This window comes from Saccoglossus kowalevskii, chromosome 18 (genome assembly GCF_978046115.1).
Source record: "Saccoglossus kowalevskii chromosome 18, keSacKowa6.1, whole genome shotgun sequence".
Lineage (NCBI taxonomy): Eukaryota > Metazoa > Hemichordata > Enteropneusta > Harrimaniidae > Saccoglossus > Saccoglossus kowalevskii.
The window spans coordinates 11,501,854-11,528,565 of NC_140658.1; the positions used below are offsets into that span (position 1 = coordinate 11,501,854).

A 26,712-nucleotide genomic window follows, 5' to 3' on the forward strand; every position below is an offset into this window, starting at 1 on the left:
TCACTGAAACTTAGGGATACAATTTCATTGACGCCAAGTAACATAGTTTCAGGCCTGGCCAGTATTTTGTCGTAAATTAGATCAAGACTGTAGAACTTTATTCTGAAGACTACATATATATATATATTTGGCATGAATGGAATACAGTTTCTTCACGTGCATCGGCCAGGGATCAATCGCTGCGAACACGACCAAGTACATACTTGTGTATTTGTCTGCTGTCCAAGACAAGTCATTTTACAAGGACAATCACGAGGCGTGTTTCTACGGGAAAGGTGACTCAAAACGCTGACGAGATTGATTAAAATGAATTGTAATGAAAGTATAATATGTTTCCCCACCATGGGTGGCTAGGCCGCGGGTACACGGTGTCATGCGACACCTGCTCACGAATTATGCCGGCTATTTGCTACCCAGTTTAGTTTTCCAGCAACCTTTCCCAAACTGAGGGACAGCTGCTACAAAATAGGCAAAATATTAAAAGATAAAATTGCATGTCATGTTTGAAATGTGCATTGATATATAACATGTTACACTCAGTGGGTGTGCTACAGATTCCGATCAATATTACAATATATTTTATTTTCTATATTCAGATTCATAGATTCAAATATAGCCAATCACGTTATCTCACTGCGCGAAGCGGTGAATAAACTGAAATTACAGTAACAAAACTCCCAACACAGCCGCCATGGCACAAATAACCTTTAAATCCACCAGGCTATAATGTGACTGATATTTGTTTAAATGGATAACTCTATTGAACATGGTCGAGAATAAAAAGGTCTGTCTGATCACTGTGGTCTGATGCACTGCGTGTTTTATAATAATTTAGACACGTAAAAAGCAACGTGTGCAATTTGAATAGGATTAATTGGTTTTGTCTTAATTAGTTATTTTGTAATATATTTGCCGTATTTTAAGAACATCCGCTCAACTGCTGAAGCAGGCGATGTAGTGCCGTGGTCGTTGATAATGTTTAACTGAAGTGTAGCCGAGTTCTTTCCTTTTTTGTTCTTTCTTTTGAATATTAGAATTGGGCACGTAACAACTCTATCTTATTCATCAATTTTTTATCCCGTTGAACATGCCGTTTTATAACTACAAATATTTCGATTTTGATAGTAGGCATAATCTCTGCTGCCGACTGTCATTACATTTGTTAGAAAGTATTAGAACATGTAACCACAGTGTGTACTCAAAAAGCATCGAAAATCAAAAATGCTATTGACATGTCAGACAGTCCGCTAATAATAACCTATACTTAAAGTTCAAATTGTTGAGCCCCATGAATTGTATGCTAGTACTCCGAATGGGATATCACTGTACGCAAGGTAGTAGGACATGTGTGAAGCTAAATAACACATTGTAATAAACAGAACAAAATCCCGATATTGAATTTTGTTTTGTTCTAATAACTCATGTGCGCATTCACATTGTGATTTATTTTGGTTTGAACAATACGAAGTGCGATGTCTGCCCATACTGGGAGTACACGTTAGATAAAAACAGATCTATTCTAAAAACACTCAATAATAGACAACCCTGCAAAAAATTTAGAATCAAGTGCGACAATATCAAAATATGTCGTATTAATAAACGTCTTAACAACTTAAACTTAAAAATACTCGAAAATATAATGTATGTCCATTGAACAATTTAACAAAAATAATCTTGCAAATTTTTGACAACTTGAACATGCATTATTTCACACGAAAATAAACAATCACGCTGATATTTTGATAGTGATTTCAGAGTTTTCCTTGCCAAGAATCTTTTTTACAGTATTGACCTTTATGATGCGCTGTGTTAGTTACTTTATAGAAACGTTTTTGTGTGAAAGAATTCTGCCCACACTGTCGGAAATAGGACCAAGGTTAACGGTGCTATATGCCTATCAAGACTACTTTAGTAAATGCCGTATAAATATCCACTGCAATTGATTTCATGAAGAAACATAAACCTCGTTGAAACAGTTTGTACTTTTTTATCGTACATGATTTGTCGAACTGTCAAACGCCATATGCTTTTCCAAGACCAATTTAAGGAATAATAAATGTGGCTGTCTCTACCACCACCGCCACCACAAACAACGCCAAAATCATAAAATCGATAAAGACTAAAATTGCATGGAGTATGTTGCATGAGCGAAGTTGTTTTACTTATATATTTTATTAAGTATAGACATTAACTTATTTTCTCTTGCATCGTCTGTAGGATTTGTCATTTGGTGAAGCTTCGTACACATGCGTCAAAGATTCTTTTTCGGCGGATATCAGTATTTTGCTATCAGTTAATACGTGATAGTTAATTCAATTTTGGGGAAGCAGAGTATATGTTATGTAACAGGCACGGTTACAATCGTATTAGTATTTATAAATATCGCTATGTCGGTGTTTCCCGTAAACAAACATGTTTAATCCAAATAACTGGGACATAAATTCAATGTGATCAGGAAAAATGAAAACAGAGGTATAAACAAGAGTACCAATGCACAAGTTTTAATGAGCATACATTTAGAAATATCTAACACGGATACTCTATACTATTTGAGTACGTTTTTTTCAGTTACTTGGCAAGTAATTCTCAACCTAAATCAGGTCATATAGCAAAATATGTATGAATCATACACTTGCAATTAGTTCATAAACGGTTTTGATAATACACAAAAAAGAAACGTCCTCGGAGACAGGTTCTAAAAAACAGTTCTCAGATCATATAGCAAAATAAGTATGAATCATACACTTGCAATGAATTTGTACACGGTTTTTATAATACATAGAAAAGAAACGTCCTCGGAGACAGGTTCTAGAAACAGTCCTCGGATCATATAGCAAAATAAGTATGAATCATACACTTGCAATTAATTTGTATACCGTTTTTATAATACATAGAAAAGAAACGTCCTCGGAGACAGGTTCTAGAAACAGTTCTCGGATCATATAGCAAAATAAGTATGAATCATACACTTGCAATTAATTTGTATACGGTTTTTATAATACATAGAAAAGAAACGTCCTCGGAGACAGGTTCTAGAAACAGTCCTCGGATCATATAGCAAAATAAGTATGAATCATACACTTGCAATTAATTTGTATACGGTTTTTATAATACACAGAAAAGAAACGTCCTCGGAGACAGGTTCTAGGAACAGTCCTCAGATCATATAGCAAAATAAGTATGAATCATACACTTGCAATTAATTTGTAGACGGTTTTTATAACATATAAAAAAGAAACGTCCTCGGAGACAGGTTCTAGAAACAGTCCTCAGATCATATAGCAAAATAAGTATGAATCATACACTTGCAATTAATTTGTATACGGTTTTTATAATACACAGAAAAGAAACGTCCTCGGAGACAGGTTCTAGAAACAGTCCTCAGATCATATAGCAAAATAAGTATGAATCATACTCTTGCAATTAATTTGTATACGGTTTTTATAATACACAGAAAAGAAACGTCCTCGGAGACAGGTTCTAGAAACAGTCCTCAGATCATATAGCAAAATAAGTATGAATCATACACTTGCAATTAATTTGAACACGGTTTTTATAATACATAGAAAAGAAACGTCCTCGGAGACAGGTTCTAGAAACAGTCCTCGGATCATATAGCAAAATAAGTATGAATCATACACTTGCAATTAATTTGTAGACGGTTTTTATAACATATAGAAAAGAAACGTCCTCGGAGACAGGTTCTAGAAACAGTCCTCAGATGATATAGCAAAATAAGTATGAATCATACACTTGCAATTAATTTGAACACGGTTTTTATAATACATAGAAAAGAAACGTCCTCGGAGACAGGTTCTAGAAACAGTCCTCGGATCATATAGCAAAATAAGTATGAATCATACACTTGCAATTAATTTGTATACGGTTTTTATCATACACAGAAAAGAAACGTCCTCGGAGACAGGTTCTAGAAACAGTCCTCAGATCATATAGCAAAATAAGTATGAATCATACTCTTGCAATTAATTTGTATACGGTTTTTATAATACACAGAAAAGAAACGTCCTTGGAGACAGGTTCTAGAAACAGTCCTCGGATCATATAGCAAAATAAGTATGAATCATACACTTGCAATTAATTTGTATACGGTTTTTATAATACACAGAAAAGAAACGTCCTCGGAGACAGGTTCTAGAAACAGTCCTCAGATCATATAGCAAAATAAGTATGAACCATACACTTGCAATTAATTTGTATAGGGTTTTGATAATACATAGAAAAGAAACGTCCTCGGAGACAGGTTCTAGAAACAGTCCTCAGATCATATAGCAAAATAAGTAAGAATCATACACTTGCAATATATTTGTATACGGTTTTTATAATACACAAAAAAGAAAACGTCCTCGGAGACAGGTTCCAAAACAGTCCTCAGATCATATAGCAAAATGAGTATGAATCATGTATTTTAAATTAGTTTCGATAATAATACACAGGAAAGAAACGTTCTTGAAAACTGGGTCAGACCCTCCTAGGGACATTTTCTGGCCATAAGTAATTTGGAGCTACTCCATTTAGTCAGTTATTAAAAATGCGATATCTTATTTCGCCTTCCTCAAGGATTGGACGTTTGTTCATTTACCTGTCAAAACTAAAATCTTTCTTTGTGAATGAAGTATTTCTAATGAGTACATTGGCATCATGGTATTGTATTACCATACTTCACATTTGTTTAGTTTGTACTGTGTCTGAATGTGGCGCTGTCTGAACGCGTTTTTTAGTAAACATGTTACAAAAGTATGTCGTGCGTCCAACTTTCATGAATTCGGCTGTAAGACGTAGCACTCACGTTAAATGCAAAGAATTGCGCAAGCGAGGACTTTAATGTTTTCCGAGGAATTATTTTTTTTGCGGGTAAAATGGTGCTCAGACCGCGAAAGCGAGAATATTGGGGAACACATGGTTCCAGTACTTGTCTTTCAATGTAAAATGGAAAACGTTTGTGAAAGCGAAGAAATGTTACTACTCGCGTGGACGTGCGCATAATATGGGCATGGAGAAAAGGCCAACAATTTAAGCATGGCGGGCACTCGAAGCACACGACGGTCACATCGACTGCTCTCTTCTAAAGAAGATCAAATAAAAGTGGCAGAACATTATATAGCCAAACAAACTGACCAGCCAGGATTTTATGAGACGATTGTGCTATGGAAAGGTATGACGTTCCACTGTTCACTTTACTGTTTCTATTTGTTGTCTGTCTTCAGCGACAATGTGCTAAATGCTGGGACCAAGCGCGTAGGTGTTACCATATCGAATACTAGTAATCTAAACAGAACACTTTTATAGTAGAATGCACTTACTGTAAAATAATTTCAAACTGAGTGACAATATTTTTTTTATCTAATTATTTTTTTATTTTGTACGCGTTCTCGTTGTTTTGTTTTTGTATTTCGGCAGTACGCATTAATATCTGGCGGCAATGAAAGTGCATGCTAAAAAAAAAATAACTGTGATTTATTGTTTAGACACAAAAATGAGATTAGCCGTAAGAACACTGATATTACACCAGTTTCCAAATACAAAATTCTATAATAAAACTTAGGGAGTCTTTGGTCTTAAGAGCTTAGGGGGTCCCAATAAAAATGGCAGTTTTGTTCTGATCGGCCGTGAATTTTTGATATGCTGTGAATGGAGTTATTCAGGAAGGTAATAATGTAAAGAATTAACAAATTTGTTGTGCTCAGTTCGGCGCGATTAATAATATGCAATCAATTTCCTGTCAGTTGACAACACATTATATTCTAAACCAAAGACTGACAGCACGTTTTTCGAAGACACTGTGCCGTTCAAACCATGGCAGTGGAATCGAAATTTACTTCAGTCTGCGTTAGATTTGTGCATTCAGATCTCAGTATATTGAAAAAGACGTTTGTTTATAGTTTTTAGCGATAATCAGCAAGTATTTCAGCTGTTCGTTGTACGATTCTTTGATGTCCCTCAGATGAGAATATATTTAATCTGACTGTTTGCCGTTTACCACGGTGCTCAATGTCCTAAATAACTGAACGGCCACATCACTGCTTCATGTTAACTTGTATTTCGAAATATATCCAAGTCACAAGTGTAATGACTAGTTTATCATTTATGGTTTATTTTATTCCAGGTAGAGGTGTTTTTGCTGGAAAGCAATTCAAGAAAAGAGATTTCTTATTGCAATACGATGGTGAACTTATTAGTGGGTCGGAGGGAGAGATTCGTGAAGAGTCTTCTGATGGCAGTGTATTCCGTTACTTTTTTTAAATTCAAGGATAAGACATATTGGTTAGTGTCCACATCTTTACAATCTTTTCATATGAAACTCATTTAAACTGCATTTAATATTAGCCTATCCCATAGTACTGTGTACATGTCTGTGTTGTGACTACTATGTGACCCTGTACCACAGCCACAGAAATTATTCAAACTCAAACACAACACATGTGGTGTTTTTTTTAATTCATACCTACTATCACCAATAAATTACATGAACAAATAAGGCCAGTAACCCCATCTACCAATATTTGTAACAAATATCAAATTCTTATTTTATGTAATAGTAAAGCTTTAACAACTTTGCCATGTTAGCCACAAAGAATATTTCTTCATTTATTTCTTTTAATGTAGTGGATGACCATATATGACTGTATGCAATTTACTATTATCAATAACTTGGGATTGCTGGTCATTCTTAAGTCTGTATCAAATGAATGATTGTGACAGTAAAAATAATCTTTTAACTCTTAGTCCATAAAAAAAATCTACCTTGCTATATATTTTTCAAAAGCTATATTTTGCCAATGTTGCAGTATCGATTCTACTAATGAACCTGGTAATGGACCTAAATATGGGCGGCTAGTAAACCATGAAAGAAAATTTCCAAATGCAAGAATGAAAAGGACAGCCATACCTGGCACTATTTGCTGTAAAAGACATTGACGTCAATGAGGAAATATTATATGATTATGGACCAGTCAAATTACCATGGGAGCATAAGGTAAGATAATGCTTATTTTCATAATAATGTTATAACAGCATATGCCTTATAAATATATTTATATACAATTTCCAGTTGAGAAGTTGGTGAAAGTCTGAAATAGGTAATATTTGTTCACATCATTCCTTTAACTGATTCCATTCGAAATTGCACATACACTTGCACATGTACTACCACAAACACAAGTACAGTAGGATTGTCTGGTTTGCAAAGTCCATTGGTGTGATATTTTTTCTTCTGATCGTTGACTTGTCATGATGTGTTCAAGATTTGTATAATTATTCCTGTTTTCCCCATGAAAAAGAATATGGACTGAGTGAAATATTTCTAATTTTCTAAAATACATCCTGACCTTGCTCTCGCTACATGTATTTGTTAATTTTGCATGTGTATGGTATGGCAGTATGTCAGTAGATATATCCAGAAAAATATTTTTAATGGTTTGAAAATGCCTATTGTTTGGAATGTTGTTCGCTATTAGTTTGCCCATACTGAGTTTTGGACAGTCAAAACCGATATCTATCATTCAGCAAGATCAGCTAAAACAGGACAAACCTGGACTAAAATTCCTGGGAATAATGTACAACAATGTGACGACTGAGAACCATAATTATTTAGGTACTATTTATTATATATATATTCTGATTTTTCATTGCTAAACCAAAAAAAAATTTAAGTTGTCTTGGTGAAACAGTCATTAAAATCAATGTATTGGTTCATTTCAACTATGCATTTATTACCTTGAAGTGTTGAAAAAAAAAATCCAATAGCAAACCCGGAAAATTTATGAATTTCCCTACTTCAGTGCTAAAAATGGTTGAGCATGTGGGTGTGGTACACTGGCAAATGGCTGTGGATAATACAACCGAACATGATTCTGTCATTCGAGTCGTGTTTCAATAAGCTGACTTCAATTTCCATGATATAAAATATTACATTTAATTTGCTAAAATCATAACAAAGATCTGAGTATTCAAATCATATAACAAGAGGTCACAGTTCAAGTTGCATTTATGAATGAACAATGTGCCATACGATTTGAAGCATTAATTAATTAATTAGCTACATTTGATCCAAATATGAGTTTTCATTGGCCAGAGAAGTCAATTGTTAATGCCCGTTTACCCATGAGAGAGACCCCCCCCCCCAATCTTTAACATATTTTTAGCAAACAAGTTTTTTGGGCCACCATTCACTGAGCATGTACCTTTAATCCCTTTACAGTATTCAAAAAGAAACATGGATACAACTGATGCACAAAGGATAATCAGTATATCAGTTGAAAAAATTGCTTCAGATAGAAATCGGCTCTCATTCAGAAAACTGCGTATTGCCCCAAATATTCAAAAGATCCTGCTAGTATCTAATGTCATCAGCAAAGCTAAACTGGTTTTTTCAAGACAAATGATTATTGGGTTACAACAACAGCCCAGTTTGGAATTGGGATATCATGATTGCAAGCTAGAAACTATGTCAATATACAAGACTGAAGTGAATGTTACTGATAAGACACAGGAGTTGTTAAATCGTCATTCTAAGATCACAAAGTTGAGAAGTTGTATTCAGAAAGGGAGTATTAGGTCATGAATGGCAAAATTCTCCCCAGAGATGGTAATGGGACAAACATTTCAGTTTTTTTTTTAATTTACAACATGCTGTAATTTGGAGTGTATTTTAGTCCCCGTTCTAACGAAGTCCGTGCGTTCGTCCAGAGTCGTATCTCAGAATCCCTTGGACCGATTCCGTTCATTCTTTGCATGTGCCTAGTACTTTATGTGGCACATATGCACATGCAGTGGTTTAGTGATTCGATTCAAAATGGCCGACTGGCAGCCATCTTGTTTTTTGAAAATGTTGTATTTTTGACATGCTTTGTCAGTTTTCATTCAAATTTAGTACATAGATCATACATGTTAGGATACATGTCCCTGACCGTCTGTGAGTTCCTGAGTCTGTCCGTTCGTCCGTCCGTCCGTGCGTCAGTCAGTCTGTCCTGAGTCATATTTCAGAATCCTGTAGACCGATTCTGTTCATTCTTTGCATGTGCCTTGTGCCTTATGTGGGAGATACGCACATGCAGTGGTTTAGCGATTCGATTCAAAATGGCCAACTGGCAGCCATCTTGTTTTTTGAAAATGTTGTATTTTTGATATGCTTTGTCAGTTGCCATTCAAACTTGGTACATAGATTATACATGTTAGGTTACATGTCCATGCCGATTTTTTTCGTAATTGGATCTAAGATGGTCGGTATCTTTTTTTTTTTTTTATGCGGTATCTTGGACGTGCTCTGTCAGTTTTCATTCAAATTTGGCACATACATGTACTTTATACATGTTAGGATGCATGTCCATGACAATTTGTTTCAAAATCTGATTGACAGCCATCTGACTTTTTGGCCTTACTACTATTGATATTTCCACAATTTATGTACTATTTTCATTCATATTTGGCACATACATCATACATATCAGTGTGTTTCATAATCAGATCAAAGATGGCCGAATAATGGCTGTTTTTATTTTTGGCCATATTACTACTACACAGAACACGTGTTTTGATGTACCGTACTCGACCGGGTTAGCGCCCAGAGGCCTCAACTCAGAAAATCACGATTTTGTAGGGGTGGGCGCTTACCCGAGCACCCCCCTCGAAAGAGTGCAAATGAAAATTTTGATTCATCAAGTGACAGATTACGTCTTTGAGGGAAAATCAAATTACTAAATTAATTTGCGTCGTCATTGATTTTCACAATGAAGAAACAGAAATGATCACAAAAAATATGCACATTTTATTACAATATTAATTACGTACCACCATAATTTACGGAATTAAAAACATTTGAGTCTTTTGGAACACAGTCGAAGTCAAAATTGTCATATTATTTCCACTGACGAAGTTGTTGGATCGTACGCAAACTCTCGATGAAAATCACTTTCCGCCATGATGCAATTGCAGATTTGACCTACAGCAGCGTCGTTTGACCTAATGGGTCAAAGTTGGTTATTAACTAATCAGAATGCTGTGTTGTACTGACGCAAATTCCCGAAGACTTTCCGGTAACGCAATGCGGAAGTGAATAATCGATGTCGAAGTACGATCTGTTGGAATTGATTTCAGCGAATAAACGACATGGTTTTTCCAAAAAACTAGTAACTAGCCATTTTTGAGAATTAGACTGAATATGGCATGAAATATGTATCGCATTTTACTTGTATTAACAGGTCATTGTCGAAGCGTAGTTTACGCACGGTTACCGTGTTCTACGCATCCACAACATGTCACAGCGGTCGATGTCCACGCTGTATCATATAAAAACGATTACCAAGATTCGTTACGCAAGACCAAGTTTTAAATTAGTTGCATTTTGAAGGGATGGGCGCTTTGCCGAATGTGACCCTAAATATAAAAATTGCGCAAAAGTGGGGGGTGGGCGCTTGCTCGGGCATAGGCGCTAATGCGGTCGAGTACGGTAAATAGACAATCTGTTGTATACGCCACTTGGAACTCAAGTTTCAAGGACACGCTCGCGACAACCCCTCTGCTTTAATATGATGAGCACAAAAAGAACTTTCAAAAATTTAATGGGGACTGTGTCATTTTCAATGACTTGTAAACAATGTACCGGTAGTAGGGCTTGTAGGGCTTTTGAAATATGTTATAGAAAAGCTGACCTAATTTTATCCCACGTGTCCATTAGTAAATTTTCGCAGCTGGTTAAGTATTCAAAACAAGAAAAATTTTTGCATTATGCCTGTCACCTTTTTTGGGGAGAACAATGCCATTCCGGTTCCAGACCTTGGTCATGTATGGATAGATCTTGTGTGAACTTAATACATACATGTACATTGAACGTTTGCAAGTAATTTTGTTTCTCAGACTGGATTCAAAATGGCTGACTGGTGGTCATTTTGTTGTTAGTTTTGAATGTGGGGTGGGGGTTGGGGGAATTTTGTTGTAATGAATGTGGTTTCAGAGCTGTATCTGACATTAATTGACCAGGATGGATCTGATTCAGAATGGTGGAATGCTGTTATAAAGTATGCCTCTGACATATATTGATTGATGGCAATCAAACTACTATTCCTATGTCATTTCTTTCATGCTCTGATTCAAAGTGGCTGACTAATTTCAGTTATGTTTACTGTTAAAATAAGGATGACTCTTGTCATATCATGAAATGACTTGTTTTGGTAAAAAATTGTTTACTGGTAGCCATTTTTTATGAATTCTTTACCAGATCGCTGACATGCTTGAATATGCTTCAAACATCACATAAGCATCAAACTTAATGTTGTACATTTCCATATATATGGAACTGAATCTCGCTCATACATGAACAGATTTTGTTTACTACATGGTATATGCATTTTTCACATATAATGGTATTTAAAACATTATGTTGAAAAAGTAACGTGAAATAGCTGTGCTATTTCCAATGACTTGATTTTCTTGTATGCTGTTGAGTGAGATTAAATATAAATATTTATTGCTCTAAAATCTTTGTCTTCTTCTATTTGTATTGCTTTTGTAGATATTAAACTTGCAACAAACACATGGCATACCAGCATGTACCAGGGTGTCACGTATTACCAGAACGCACATCATCTGATGAAATCAGTTGTCTGTTAGCCAAGTCTCAAGTACCAGGGTGCGACATATTACCAGACCACACGTCACCAGATGGAATCAGTTGTCAGTTAGCCAAGTCTCAAGTTCCAGAGTGTGACGTATTACCAGACTGCACATCACAGGACGGAATCAGTTGTCAGTTAAGCAAGTCTCAAGTACCAGGGTGTGACATATTACCAGACCACACATCACCGGATGGAATCAGTTGTCAGGTAGCCAAGTCTCAGGTACTTGGGTCTGACACAATACCAGACCGCACATCACCGGATGGAATCAGTTGTCAGTTAGCCAAGTCTCATGTACCAGGGTGTGACATATTACCAGACCGCACATTAACGGATGAAATCAGTTGTCAGGTAGCCAAGCCTCAAATACCAAGGTGTGACATATTACCAGACTGCACATCACAGGACGGAATCAGTTGTCAGTTAGCCAAGTCTCAAGTACCAGGGTGTGACATATTACCAGACCACACATCACCTGATGGAATCAGTTGTCAGTTAACCAAGCCTCAAGTACCAAGGTGTGACATATTACCAGACTGCACGTCACAGGACGGAATCAGTTGTCAGTTAGCCAATTCTCAAGTATCAGGGTGTGACATATTACCAGACCACACATCACCAGATGGAATCAGTTGTCAGTTAGCCAAGTCTCATGTACCAGGGTGTGAGATATTATCAGACCACACATCACCGGATGGAATCAGTTGTCAGTTAGCCAAGTCTCAAGTACTAGGGTGTGACATATTACCAGATCGCACATCACCGGATGGAATCAGTTGTCAGTTAAGCAAGCCTCTAGTACCAGGGTGTGACATATTACCAGACGACACATCACCGGATGGAATCAGTTGTCAGGTAGCCAAGTCTCGGGTATTTGGGTCTGACACAATACCAGACCGCACATCACCGGATGGAATCAGTTGTCAGTTAGCCAAGTCTCAGGTACCTGGTTCTGACATATTACCAGACTGCATTTCACCGGATGGAATCAGTTGTCAGTTAGCCAAGTCTCAAGTACCAGGATGTGATGTAATACCAACCACACAACACCTGATGGAATCACCACTCAGTCAATCCAGTGTCAAGTACCACAGTGTGACATATCGTCAGACCACACATTATCCGATGAAATTAGTAGCCCGTTAGCTGAGATTGTTACTGATCGTCACTTGAACGCTGCTCCATTAACAAATGTTTTTTACGAACAATACTGACTCAGAATATGGCTGTACATGATTTGTGATGTTTCCATAATTCAGTGCGGATGAAATATCCTAAACAGGCTGGACAGGGAACATATTCAGTTGCAGCTATATGATATGATGGTCTTTTAAAGGGAATTAAAAAACCCTTTCTAGCCTTGAGTACTTCCACATTATGTGCATGATTTCCTTTGTTTGTTAGCTTTTGCCACAGCAATTTTCTTTTAGCGCTTCTGTATTTGAAACTCAACACATGAGCTACATCTGGTTCTTCACTATGCTTGCTTTCAAAATGCCTAGGTAACTTTGCAACTGGCTTCATACAGTACACACAATACTGGTATTTGTCCCATTTCCTTTTTTCTTTGTGTTATTTGCTGTAAGAACCAACACAGATGAAGTTTCAGATACAGTTGCCTTATTTTTGAGAGGATGATGAAGTATCAGGTTTCAAAACAGCACATACATTACTTGAACATTTGTTTTCTTCAACATCTTTTCCAATGCTTAATGACTGAAATTGGGGTGTAATGTTAAACACCTCTGACTCACAATCCGACGATTCAGATGTAGAGGCTCCATGATCATCATAATCCTCACCATAACTTTTATTTCTAGACATTTCATTAAATAGCTTTCTTTGTGATGTGCAGTCTGGTAATATGTCACACCGTGGTACTTGAGACTTGGCTAACTGGCGACTGATTCCATCCGGTGATGTGTCGTCTGGTAATATGTCACGCCCACATTTCTGTGCATATTTGTTCAAGCACATGGTAGCACGTATTGGATTCTCTAAATCCTGGAGACAGGCAAACACATACAGATTGGTTTTCAGAACACCAACCGACTCTCTCTTATCCATAAGCAATGTGACTTGATTTTTCACATGGTGTGTCAGAATGACCGGAACATTTCTACCTCTTTTTCCTCTTATTTCAACTCGTTCAAACAACTGACATAGGGCTTTCTCCCAATCCGACAAATGACATGCTTCTTCCATGTTTGCTCCACGAGATTCCCTGAAATCTGTAATTGTTATACGTTCCATCTCGCCACTTCTTTGACGATTGAAGATAATTAACTGTATGAGGGTGACTTCACTTAGCTTCTTCCATGACGTTTTACAGGTGTTTTCTTTAAGATTTTCATAATTGTGCTGCTTTTTTCAGATATTTGTTCATCCTTACAACATCTTCCACTAATGGTAGATCGTTTCGTTTGTTTCTCTTTTGTTCTAGCTTTGAGCTTAGTGCATGAGAACTAATTTTTTGAGCCCACTGCATCTCACACAACTTGAGGAACCTTGTATATGCTATTTCCATATTAGAATTTTCACTCTTTATGGCATCAGTTATACAGATTGCAGCACGCTTTTTCAAGGCATGTCCCAACATCAACGCTAGAGATAGTTTTCCAGCTTCATTTGTGCAGCTTCGATTACAGCATCAAATTTTGTAGGATGAATAAAATCCCTTAAACAAGAGTCTTCTTTACTCTGCTTCCTCAACTCTAAAAGTAGTCTTGCTAGTTCCCTCATCTTTTGTTTGACATACTGATGTCAGGTAGAGGCAGTACCAACTTTGATGTATTCTCTGTAGCCATATTCTACAATCAGATCATCATTTCCTGCTGTAATTGACACATCATCCTGAATCATTTGGGATAAAAAAATTTCAGCCATACCAGCATTTTTACTATGAGGTGACAACATTCCGGCAACTTGCTGTATACGATTATGAAATGCCTGCTGTGGTGCTTTTTGAAACATCCAGACTGTACATGATTTGTGATATTTCCATAATTCAGTTCGGATGAAATATCCCAAACAGGCTGGACAGGGAACATATTTAGTTGCACCTATCTGATATGATGGTCTTTTAAAGGGAATTAGAAAACCCTTTCCTGCCTTGAGTACTTCAACATTATTTGCATGATTTCCTTTGTTAGCTTTTGCCACAGCAATTTTCTTTCAGCATTTCTGGATTTAAAACTCAACACATGAGCTACATCTGGTTCTTCACTATGCTTGAGAATCCAATACGTGCTACCATGTGCTTGAACAAATATGCACAGAAATGTGGTTTGACTTGCCCTGAATGTTTCAACTCAACCAATCTTAAGAAAGCAAATTGCAACTATGTCTCAACTTTTCAACTTGAAAGACAATGGACAGGAAATTTTGGCTGGTTTTTTGGGTCATTACATCAGAGTTCATAGGAAGTTTTATAGGCTCCCACAAGACACCCTGCAGATCGCTAAAGTCAGCAGAATTATACTTGCTTGTGAAAGAGGATCTGTGGAAAAGTACAAGAACAAATCACTTGATGACATAGAGATTGACTTGAATGGTAAGTATGGATTTACTTTAACGTACATGTATGCCAGAATATTTTCAATGAATGTGGTGATGGTATGTTCTTTTTTACCGCCCTATATTCGTGAAAGTAATTTCTGATTGGATGAAGTCATTTCGAAATTGTATTTATGCCAAAGCCACAGTTCCTGTGGTTGGCAAAATGGTTTTCAACTGCAGTTTTGAAATTTTTAAATGTTATTCTAAAATTGTTAACTTTATCGTAAATCACATTTATGCCTAAACAAAAATGGATGTTCTTACATCAAAAAAAAAATTAATTTCTCATTACTATTGTATGCTTCATCAATATGTGTGTTTATTTCAGAGGTTTCAGATGATGAAGAATCAGTGCTGATTGATATCAAGACTCCTGAAGGTATGTGAGAGTTATAATACTGGAAAATCAAGAATTTATGGATGGATTGACGATTAGAAACAAGGTGGCTGAATGTCAATCATTTCAGTGTTAAAAAAATCATAATTAAGCATCAGCTTCTGGATCCATATCTCTGACATGTTTATGTTCCAACTATATTACTATAAACAAAACTATACATCTTAAGTTTGATAACTAACTGGGACTGTGCCATGCATGGCTTGTTTTTTATAAAGGGGAAATAAAATCCAACCATGAAACTATTACATTACGTTATTCTTCATGAACAGCGTCTGTGTTTGCACACACTGTCACAGATCAGTACATTTCCGAATCTTTATTACTTTCATTATACCTGGTATTTTTTCAGCACCTACTGAGAAAACAGCAGATTCAGCTGTATGTAAGATAGAACCGTATTTGATACTAGAATCCAGTTTTAGGAATCTCAAGAATGGGAATGAACTTTCTGATGATATTGTCAATTCTGCTGTCTATCCTGCCACTCAAAAAAGAGAGGTAACTTAAAGTTATATTAATTTAAAGTTATATTAATTACTTCACTGAGTCTGTGTCACATGTACATCATTGTAATTAGATAAGAAATAATTTGTGTACACTATAGCATGCTGTACAGTTATCATGTGCTAGATAATATAATTAAAAAATAGAAATGATAATATTATAAAAGCTAAATTAAATCTTGTTTAAATTGTTAATACAATAGGGGACATTATACTATATAGTTTTTTATGAATTGCAGGATTCATTTTTCTTCTTTCTTTTTCATTTACATTTTACTTGATTCTTCCTTTTAGTTCAGCATGAGCTTGCTTATCCTAAAAGAAGGGCATCTGGCAAAAGTGATGCTTTTTTCACTCAGACTTCATCTAGTGTAAAGAAAAAAAGCAGACAGATGCCTCAAGGTATGGAACTGTTTCAGTATGTAGCTGCCAAAATTTCAATGTGTATTGCACCTCATAGACTATGACTTTATGATGTCTATTTAAACAATAATGAACGACCCGCCAACCTATAATGGACGAAAGCTCACTCCATTATGAGTTGACAAAGAATTTATTATTGTTATTTTTTGAAGCATTTTCAATATCAGTGGATTTGCTGCCACTAAAAAATGGAAAATTTCGAGAAAAATCCACAGTGAACAGAACTGTTTCGCAGTCACTGGCCTGTAAATCTGAATAATTTAAAATGTCTTTCTGAAAATTGTATTCACAATCTCATATGGCAAACTAAGAAAGAAACTAGTTTTTATCCATCAAATATTCTTGTAATTAAATAATTCACAGTGTGGTGTGGAGTAGCATTGTAGTGGTCGCCCGAGTGAACGGCACACAGTGACTAGTACTTTTGGTGTCCGTCACGACCTTGCACTATGCTATGCTAGACCGCCGCCTATGGACTGACGGAATTGACTGTGCATAGGAGTGTGTACCATGGGTACATGTACGTTGTCGTATTGTTACCCAATCCAGCAAGTGTTTTCAAACCATTGAGGTGGATTTTATTGGCGACAGTCCTGTAATAGCTATTTTCAAATGCTACGAGAGGCCCATGATTTGATGAATACTTCAAGCCAAACGAATGCGTAGCGAGTGAGTGAACATGGCTGGAAAGCTAGTGGGTGTTAGCCATCCTACAAACAGTGATTTTAATCTTGCTGTATAAATAACAAGTCATTGTTAACGACACAGTCCCCGTCCAAAATTTTGTGATTTGACATATCAATTTGATGCTGATGAAGTCATTGAGATTAGATTGAAACCATTAATAGGAGATGGATTTGTAAAAAAAATATGATTTATTGCTTTTACATGAGACTTGGACAATCATATTGAATCAAATTACAAAAATAATGTTCGTGTTGATGTATCTATTGGTATACTGTTTTTGTACAAAATTTAAACAGAAATATTCATTGCATTCATAGGAAAGTAGGCATGGGTACCATGAAAAACAAAATGGCCGCCATATTTGTTTGAATCACGAAAAAAGTATGACGTGCACCTATAACCAAATGTGTATGATCATCATTCCAAGTTTAATCCAAATCGACCCAGTCATCTTTGAGAAACAGCCTCGGACATGTGAAAATGACGATTTAGCGCTTTTACATTAAAATTGGGCATCGGCCAGCCATATTGAATTGAATCACAAAAACCATGCTGGTGCAGATGTATCTCTTGGTATACTATCTCTGTACAAACTTTAAACAGAGACATTCATTGCATTCAAGATAAAGTAGCATGAGTACCATGAAAAACAAGATGGCCGCCATATTTGTTCGAATCACGATAAAAAAATGACGTGCAACTACAAACCAATATGTATGATCATCATACCAACTTTGATCCAAATCGGCCCAGTCATCTCTGAGAAACTGCTGCAGACACGTTTAGGTATCAGAAATAGCAAATTTTACATCCAAAATGGCCACAAGTCGCCCATTGTTGCTCCGATAATAAAGTAACTTGACGCGTATATGTAAGATATTATGTCTTCATGTAAAGTTTGAATGAAATCAGTCAATTGGTGTTTGAGATATAGCTCCGTACGTACATACATAGGAATGGACGGACGGACGGACGGACGGATGGAACTAACCCAAAATGATAGTCCCCGTTTTCGGACTTCGTTCGAACGGGGACTAAAAAAAAGACACCTGACAACAATCTTGTTTCACAAATAAGTGTAGTACTACTATTCATTTTTCTGTACTCACACTCTGTAAACATAGCAGCATCTGCTTGGTTGAATCACCCCGGGTTAACCTTAGTTCATTGACACGATTAGGGACATGACAGCGGCATCAGTCGTAGAATCTAGAAGCATGCCTACTAGATGAAATGCTTCAGCCGAGCGTGCTTTAACGTAGAGAGCTAACGAGGATGCTTGCAATTTCTCTTCTTAAATAGTTTCTCCTTTATTCGTTTTCGAAAACTACATTGTAATCAAATCCATGGTACAGGGATCAATAATGGGATACATTATTGCAAATAATCTGCTGCATTGACATCATAAAATCCACTGATATTGATAATGCTATAATATAATTAAATATAAGGTTTACTTTAAAATTGCATTACATCATTTATTACATATCCATGTTGATTTGTTTTTGTTATGTTTGACTGACTGGTGGTCATTTACAAAACCATAAAAAATCAACATATGAAAATGTCATTTAATTTGAAATTACTCATAGGATATTACTTATACACCTTGTTTTGATTTTGAGTGATGGCAATTTTTCAACTATTATTTCAAACAACTTCTTTTTGAAAATCTAAACAATTTTGCAGCAACAGATTTTGATTTGCGGCTGTCTATTTACCTTGTTACTTTGTAACAGTAGATTTACTTGATATTTTCTTTTTGTGTTAGGTGCAGAATATAAGATATGGAGTGTTGAAGAACAGATGGCTGTTAAAAATTATTTTTCGCAAGATATTAGACTTCTACACATGTCTGGAAAGGCTGCTTGCAGTAGTTGTTTACAACAGAATCCAGTTTTGTGCCATAGGTCCTGGAAAAATGTAAAAGATTGTGTTCGTAATTTGATTACGGTACATAAGAGGCGGAAGGATAAATGAATTCTGTTATTATTGCTGCCAGATGTTATATAATAATGTGGTATACGTCAAACTGTAAAAGAACTGCTAAAGAGCCGCCAGTTCATATTTGCTACCACACCTGATTCTACATCTCACCTCATCAGGTGCTCGGCTATGGTAGTATTAAACTCTTTTTATAGAAAGGGAATCGTTCCAGCAGGATTATGATTTAAGGTATAGATACAGGTTCTTGGGCACTTGGGAGTGAATTTTTTTTTTTTTTTGCTTTTTTTATCCAAAGTCTTGGCTATAGATTGTTAAAATTTCGCAGTATTGTGAATAGTGGAACATACTCAAAAGACGATTTTAAATTATAGAAAACAGGTACAAACATTTTCTTTTTTGAATGTTTAGCAAGATTTAGCAAGGCTGTACATAAATAATCAAAAAGAAACATGGTGAAAAAAGTAATGACGGGATCTCCATATTATGCACTGTATTTAACTTTTTTCAAAACAATAATAGGTTGTTGTCAAAATAGTGTGAGAATTTCAAGACAAACTAACATAAACTGTGGGAGCTAATTAATTTCCAATCTCTGTGACTAACCAGAAAACACGAACAGAGATAATGCCTGTTTTATGAAAGTGACGACGTTAATCGTCTACAAAAATGGCTATTGCATCACAACGACATGCCAAAATCCATCATACATCGATGCTTGCTGATGTTCAATTGTCAGATAAAAAATAAAATAAAAATATTTACAATTCAAGGGAAACGGACGTAAAATTGTCTGCAGAGTCAACACCTTGCGCGAAAACTGTCACGGTGTCGTGTTATCATTTCCACTGAGTGAGGGGCACAATGGATCACGTAAAGCTGATGAGATATTCATACAGTTATATAAACATTGCGGATTGAGTCTAAATTTACTTTCCCTCAAACCTTAAAAAAATACATTGTATGACTCAGTTTTTCGTGATCTCCAGTGAAATGGACCATGCGAAGTTAGACGACCAGTTTGAAATGGGCCGTAATATTTTGCTACACAACGGCTATTTGCAGTTTTTACTACTCAATCAGTCAACTGCCTGTGAGAAAAAATCTAAATGGGAGGGAAAATATTGTAAATCGAGACAGGTTTCATTCAACTAAAGATGAGATGGGTCGATAAAAATTAAACGAACCCTGACCTCTGGAAGTACCCGATTTATAGAGTGCCTTAGTACCAGAGGTTGCAGAGCATACATACAATGTACTTTTCAACATCGCTACAGGTGCATGCTAGCTGACAAGGGGTTTCCGATTGAGGTAACCAAGATGGCATCACAGAGTGCTTCATTTTTCCGTGGTGCTTAAAAACAGAATCTTGTTGGCAATTTTTCTGTAATTTCCAGGGTATTTTTTTATTTTTAATTAACCAAGCATTTTACGAGCATGCCATTGACAAGTTATCGATACAGCTCAGCAATGGTGTTTATCCATTGCATTGCAATGCTATCAGCAGGGTGATCTCTACAGCAAAACGAAAAATGTTTACTTTGTATACTTCAGTTTTAAAATACCTTGGGAGAAAAAAAATGTGTGAAAACAAAAATATTTAGTAATATAACAATATGCCAGGCTAGAAGTTGTTGACATGTTGCGAGATAAGGGTGAAACTGTTTACTTATCATTTACAACTGTAAGCAACGTAAACAAACTTCGGGACTTTTAATCACATACGTGTGCCTCGGTTCCCTCTATTTTAAAATCGTTTTTTTGAGTGTTTCAGCATTGACAATGCTCCAAAATTTTAACATTATCTAGCCAAGACTGTCTGGGTAAGAAAAAGCAAAAAAAAAATAATTCACTCAAAGTGCCCACGAACATGCATCTATACCTTAAGGCCACTTCATTGTTATTGCAATGAATCTCACACTGTCAGATATTGTGGTCAAATCTATGCAGGTTGTTGTAACCTTTGCAGTTGGGTCATACCTTCATTAATTTCTGATAACTGGTACTATAGAAACAGTGACAGGTTCTTAAAGCGACAATAGATTTTGAAAATTTTTGTTTAAATATACCTACATAAAGATTACCAAAATACTGTTTTAGACATAATTGCGTGGAGATTGGTCAGCCTTTCAAGCTGGGAACGTATTTGACCCAGGGCCCTCAGTAAGTTATCATGTACTGTAATTTTTCATCAAAACTGGAATTCAATAGATGGAGACCATGACGCAACCGTGCCCCCCCCCTTATTTCACTGACAATGATTTAATGTACAATGTCCGTTTATGCTATGCTTTCAGTGTCTGCAGGAAATGTTTTATTAAAATGAAAATATCGATAGTTGCATCTATTGTCGTTTTAACTACAGTGGTCACAAAAAAATTATGTCTTTATACTGAACTGAATGTGTGATCAGGTGAAACAAACCTATCTCTGCTACTCAGTAATACTACATGTGCACTTGTCCTACATTCTAAAAAAACATGTTACACTGATTGGTCTTATGGTAATCATGTCAATCAAAATCATGCTTTGCTCCAAAAGCCAATAGCAAGTTTGAGATATTCTGTGTACATCATTTGTTACTTAGGATGAATTATAAAAACATAATTGGATTCTAGAAATGTAAATGTTATTGAATTGAGCTCAATCTGAAATAAGTGGCTGAATTCATGGCTTCATTAATGGAGTTCCTGTGTTCTTTGTTATGATTAATTAATATTTTCATGTATTTCTACCTCCATATATTTTGTTTTTCATCAAATAAATCCTAAAGCAAGGTGGTCGTTGCACCATGGCCTGGTTGATAATGGACTTGTACCAATGCACACAATGCGTGTGAAATACATTGTTTACGTGTAATTCAAACACCCGCTGCGCCGACCACCACCCTTTAAGTTTATGGGCATAAGCATTTAGATCATTTACAATGATCATTTTGTGCATTTGATCTTAGGTGTACTTGAGTTCCAAACAGGTTTATTCCTTCCACTACCATAGTTATCTGTGGTCATCCACAACATGGTCTTGTTTAAATGTTGGAGTACCGTATGCTCTATCTCACCTAAATTTGGGATGGAAAATTACCACCTTTTCATGCTGGAAGTTTGAAAATAAGAATAAACATTTTGTTTGATATTGCATTCCAACAGAAACAAAAATATACTAAAAATATTTACAAATTTTCTATACATAATGCCACATGTGGCTGAGAAAAAACACAACTATGGAAAACTCCCTGCCTATACTATTAACAAGTACACTTTGATCTCTGCTCATTTCTCATTATAATGTAAGAAAGGAATATGTATTCCTTCAAACTATTGCAAATAAAGTTGGTTAGTAGAAAATAGCGTGATGATATTCTGTGTGAAAGTTGTATCAACCAGATTCCAACCCCATTCTATTTTATCGAATTCAAAATTTGGAAACAATGCTAGATAAATACTGATACGAGTTCATTGCTCTGAGAATTACAGTTGCAGTTTATGCAACTATCAGTGTTGTCCCCTACTGGAGATGTACATTGCCATTTTGTACAAAAAAAGTTAAAAAGAAATGCTTGCTTCCCTAATAAAATTGTGCAGAACGAGAGGGGAGCAGCTACCTTCCCTACCCAATTTTCAGCACCACTAAGTTATTGAACGATGTTGTATATACAAAAATATCCACACCTATTTTTATTTATACATTCAATCACTTAACATCCATTGGAATGGATGATAATGGATAAATGAAAAGTGACATGACAAAGAAAAAACAATTAAAAATTTAGGAAGTGTTGCTGTCTAAATTCAAATCAGATTTACAAATATTAAACTAAAGGTATTCACAGAGATTTAATGCTCAAGCAAATTTGTGAATATTTTGTATACATAAATGGAATGTTTTTGTGCTGGGCATAGACAGGGCAAGGCATCACAAATTGTTTTTCATTTTTTCGATCTGATTTTTGTTACAGAGAAGACATACCTAGCATTTGCTGGTAACTGAGTGTATGAGTTTCAATTCTCTATAACAAATATTTGACAATCTTACTGCCATTTGTGAATTGCACTTATATGTGTGAATGCTATGCTATTGTTCATATCAGTTCGAGGACATGTGAAGTGACACTTTGCACATGAGGGAGTGACACCCCCGAGATTTTCCACGTCCTCTGAAAAAAAATCGCGTCCTCAGAAAGGTGGTCCTCAGTATGATAGTCAAAGGCAGGTCCTTGAAGAAATGGTCTGATTGCTAAACTCTACTAACCCATGTATACCTACAATAATATTAAATTATGTAATTAAATATCAAGCCTGTAAACCCACTAGAAAGTGACGTCCTCGGAGACTGGTCTAGAAACCGAGTCCTCTGAGCATATAGTAATGCGTGCGTGTGTGTGTGTGCGTGTGTGTGCGTGTGTGTGCGTGCGTGCGTGCGTGTGTGTGTGTGTGTGTGTGTGTGTGTGTGTGTGTGTGTGTGTGTGTGTGTGTGTGTGTGTGTGTGTGTGTGTGTGTGTGTGTGTGTGTGTGTGTGTGTGTGTGTGTGTGTGTGTGTGTGTGTGTGTGTGTGTGTGTGTGTGTGTGTGTGTGTGTGTGTGTGTGTGTGTGTGTGTGTGTGTGTGTGTGTGTGTGTGTGTGTGTGTGTGTGTGTGTGTGTGTGTGTGTGTGTGTGTGTGTGTGTGTGTGTGTGTGTGTGTGTGTGTGTGTGTGTGTGTGTGTGTGTGTGTGTGTGTGTGTGTGTGTGTGTGTGTGTGTGTGTGTGTGTGTGTGTGTGTGTGTGTGTGTGTGTGTGTGTGTGTGTGTGTGTGTGTGTGTGTGTGTGTGTGTGTGTGTGTGTGTGTGTGTGTGTGTGTGTGTGTGTGTGTGTGTGTGTGTGTGTGTGTGTGTGTGTGTGTGTGTGTGTGTGTGTGTGTGTGTGTGTGTGTGTGTGTGTGTGTGTGTGTGTGTGTGTGTGTGTGTGTGTGTGTGTGTGTGTGTGTGTGTGTGTGTGTGTGTGTGTGTGTGTGTGTGTGTGTGTGTGTGTGTGTGTGTGTGTGTGTGTGTGTGTGTGTGTGTGTGTGTGTGTGTGTGTGTGTGTGTGTGTGTGTGTGTGTGTGTGTGTGTGTGTGTGTGTGTGTGTGTGTGTGTGTGTGTGTGTGTGTGTGTGTGTGTGTGTGTGTGTGTGTGTGTGTGTGTGTGTGTGTGTGTGTGTGTGTGTGTGTCTGTGTGTGTGTGTGTGTGTCTGTGTGTGTGTGTGTGTGTCTGTGTGTGTGTGTGTGTGTGTGTGTGTGTGTGTGTGTGTGTGTGTGTGTGTGTGTGTGTGTGTGTGTGTGTGTGTGTGTGTGTGTGTGTGTGTGTGTGTGTGTGTGTGTGTGTGTGTGTGTGTGTGTGTGTGTGTGTGTGTGTGTGTGTGTGTGTGTGTGTGTGTGTGTGTGTGTGTGTGTGTGTGTGGCTACTTCCGAGGACCTTTTTCATAGTCCTCGGAAAACATAATTTATATTAATAGTTAATTCGATTATTAATACGTTTTGCGTAGCTTAGGTTTAGTATCGGGGGAAGGTATGGTTCACGTTATATTAATATAATTATACCATACCTTACCCCGATACTAAACCTAAGCTTCGCAAACATATCTATGTTCAGTCACGGGATATTCAACTCTTGTTTGATTAAACTTAATTAAAATGCAATTCTCCATTGTATTGCATTGTAATTGAGTTTAATTAAACTCCAATTAAAACGCAACCCTATATAGGAACGCGTTTTAATCGAGTTCATATCGCAACTATATTAAAATTTAATTCAACTATATTAAAAGTTAATCCAATGGAGTCCTCGGAACATATTGCAATACAAGTGTGTGTGTGTGTCCGTCCGTCAGTCTGTTCCACTGATATCTCAAGAACCATACATCAGTTTTTGATGAAACTTGGTGCATATGTAGATGCGCTGGGCCATTGCGCAGATTTGATTAGGTTTTGGTAAAAATCCATGCATATTAATTACCTAATTTGCATGATAATTAGCTGATTTTTGGCTGTTTCATGACTGTTCCACTGATATCTAAAGAACCACTCATTGGATTTTGATGAAACTTGGCACACATATGCTCCAAACTAATGCGCAGATTTGATTAGTTTTGGGTAAAAATCTATGCAATATTAATTACCTAATTTGCATAATGATTAATCAATTTTTGGCTTTTCCACTGATATCTCAAGTACTAATCATCACATTTCAATAAAACTTGGTACATAGATGTCATAGGACACTGCACAAACCTTAAAGTTTTTAGGGTAATATCAGTAGATATTAATTACCTAATTAGCATAATTAATTAATTTTCAGCTTTTGATATTTCAAGTAGTAATTGTCACATTTCAATGAAACTTGGTACATAGATGTCATAGGACACTACACAGACCTGATAGTTTTTATGGTAATATCAGTACATATTAATTACCTAATTTGCATAATTAATTAATTTTCCGCTTCTGATATTTCAAGTAGTAATCATCACATTTCAATGAAATTTGGTACATAGACATCATAGGACACTGCACAGACCTGATAGTTTTAGGCTAATATCAGTATATATTAATTAGCTAATTTGCATAATTAATTAATTTTCAGCTTTTGATATTTCAAGTAGTAATCATCACATTTCAATGACACTTGGTACATAGATGTCATAGGACACTGCACAAACCTGACAGTTTTTAGGGTAATATGAGTACATATTAATTATCTAATTTGCATAATTAATTAATTTTCAGCTTTTGATATATCAAGTAGTAATCATCATATTTCAATGAGACTTGCTACATATATCTTCTAGGATTATGCAGAGACCTAATTAGTTTTAATTGGATATTAATTACCTAATTTGCATAATGTTCCACTGATATATAAATAACCACAAATTGGATTTTAATGAAACTTTTAAAGAGAACTATGCAGAAACCCAATTAGTTTTTGGTAAATATTTATGCTTATTAATCTCCTAATTAACATAATTAATTAACACTGATATCTCAATTACTGATCATCACATTTGAATAAAATTTGGTACATAAATGCTCTAGGACAATAGACAGGCCTGATTAATTTTGGGTTAAAACTTATTCATATTAATTCTCTAATTAGCATAATAATTCATAATTTTTTTGTTCTGTTCTGTTCATATTAGTTATCTGATGTACATAATTAGATTTCAGCTTTTCTATCAATATCTCATGTACAAGTAATTATGAATTAATTTTTTATGTGTCTTCAATACTCTCAGCACACGGGAGTTCTTTCTAAGCTTTCTTTGATTTTAAGTTGTGTTTCAAAATGGCTATTTTGGATACGATACCTCCAGTAATATTCAGTTGATCTCTATCAAACTTATAGCTGATATTTAGTTGGTCTGTATAGATTGATCTATAGAGTTGATCTTACAAAAATTGTATTATTTTTTAAGTGTGTATACTGTCTATTGGGGGAACTGAAGAGTGTAGTTATTAGGGCCTTTGGCATGCAAGTTGAAAATCGTGAGTTCCAATCCCATGCCTAGATTTATTAGTAACGGTTATCAACATTTTCACTTTTTCTTGTTACAG

General features: G+C 36.0%; 2 protein-coding genes across 2 annotated transcripts; both read left to right on the forward strand.

Moving 5' to 3' along the window:
• Nucleotides 1-5,579: 5,579 nt before the first annotated feature.
• Nucleotides 5,580-11,739, forward strand: LOC146731550 (uncharacterized). Its single transcript, XM_085493210.1, has 4 exons — nt 5,580-5,667; nt 6,125-6,282; nt 6,807-6,994; nt 11,528-11,739. Exons 1-3 carry the CDS (start codon nt 5,650-5,652, stop codon nt 6,934-6,936), a joined length of 306 nt encoding a protein of 101 aa, XP_085349336.1. The 5' UTR covers nt 5,580-5,649; the 3' UTR covers nt 6,937-6,994; nt 11,528-11,739.
• A 1,839-nt stretch (nt 11,740-13,578) lies between these two features.
• LOC146731551 (uncharacterized) lies at nt 13,579-19,130 on the forward strand. Its single transcript, XM_085493209.1, has 5 exons — nt 13,579-15,183; nt 15,517-15,567; nt 15,938-16,086; nt 16,386-16,493; nt 18,973-19,130. Exons 1-4 carry the CDS (start codon nt 14,973-14,975, stop codon nt 16,464-16,466), a joined length of 492 nt encoding a protein of 163 aa, XP_085349335.1. The 5' UTR covers nt 13,579-14,972; the 3' UTR covers nt 16,467-16,493; nt 18,973-19,130.
• Nucleotides 19,131-26,712: the final 7,582 nt, after the last annotated feature.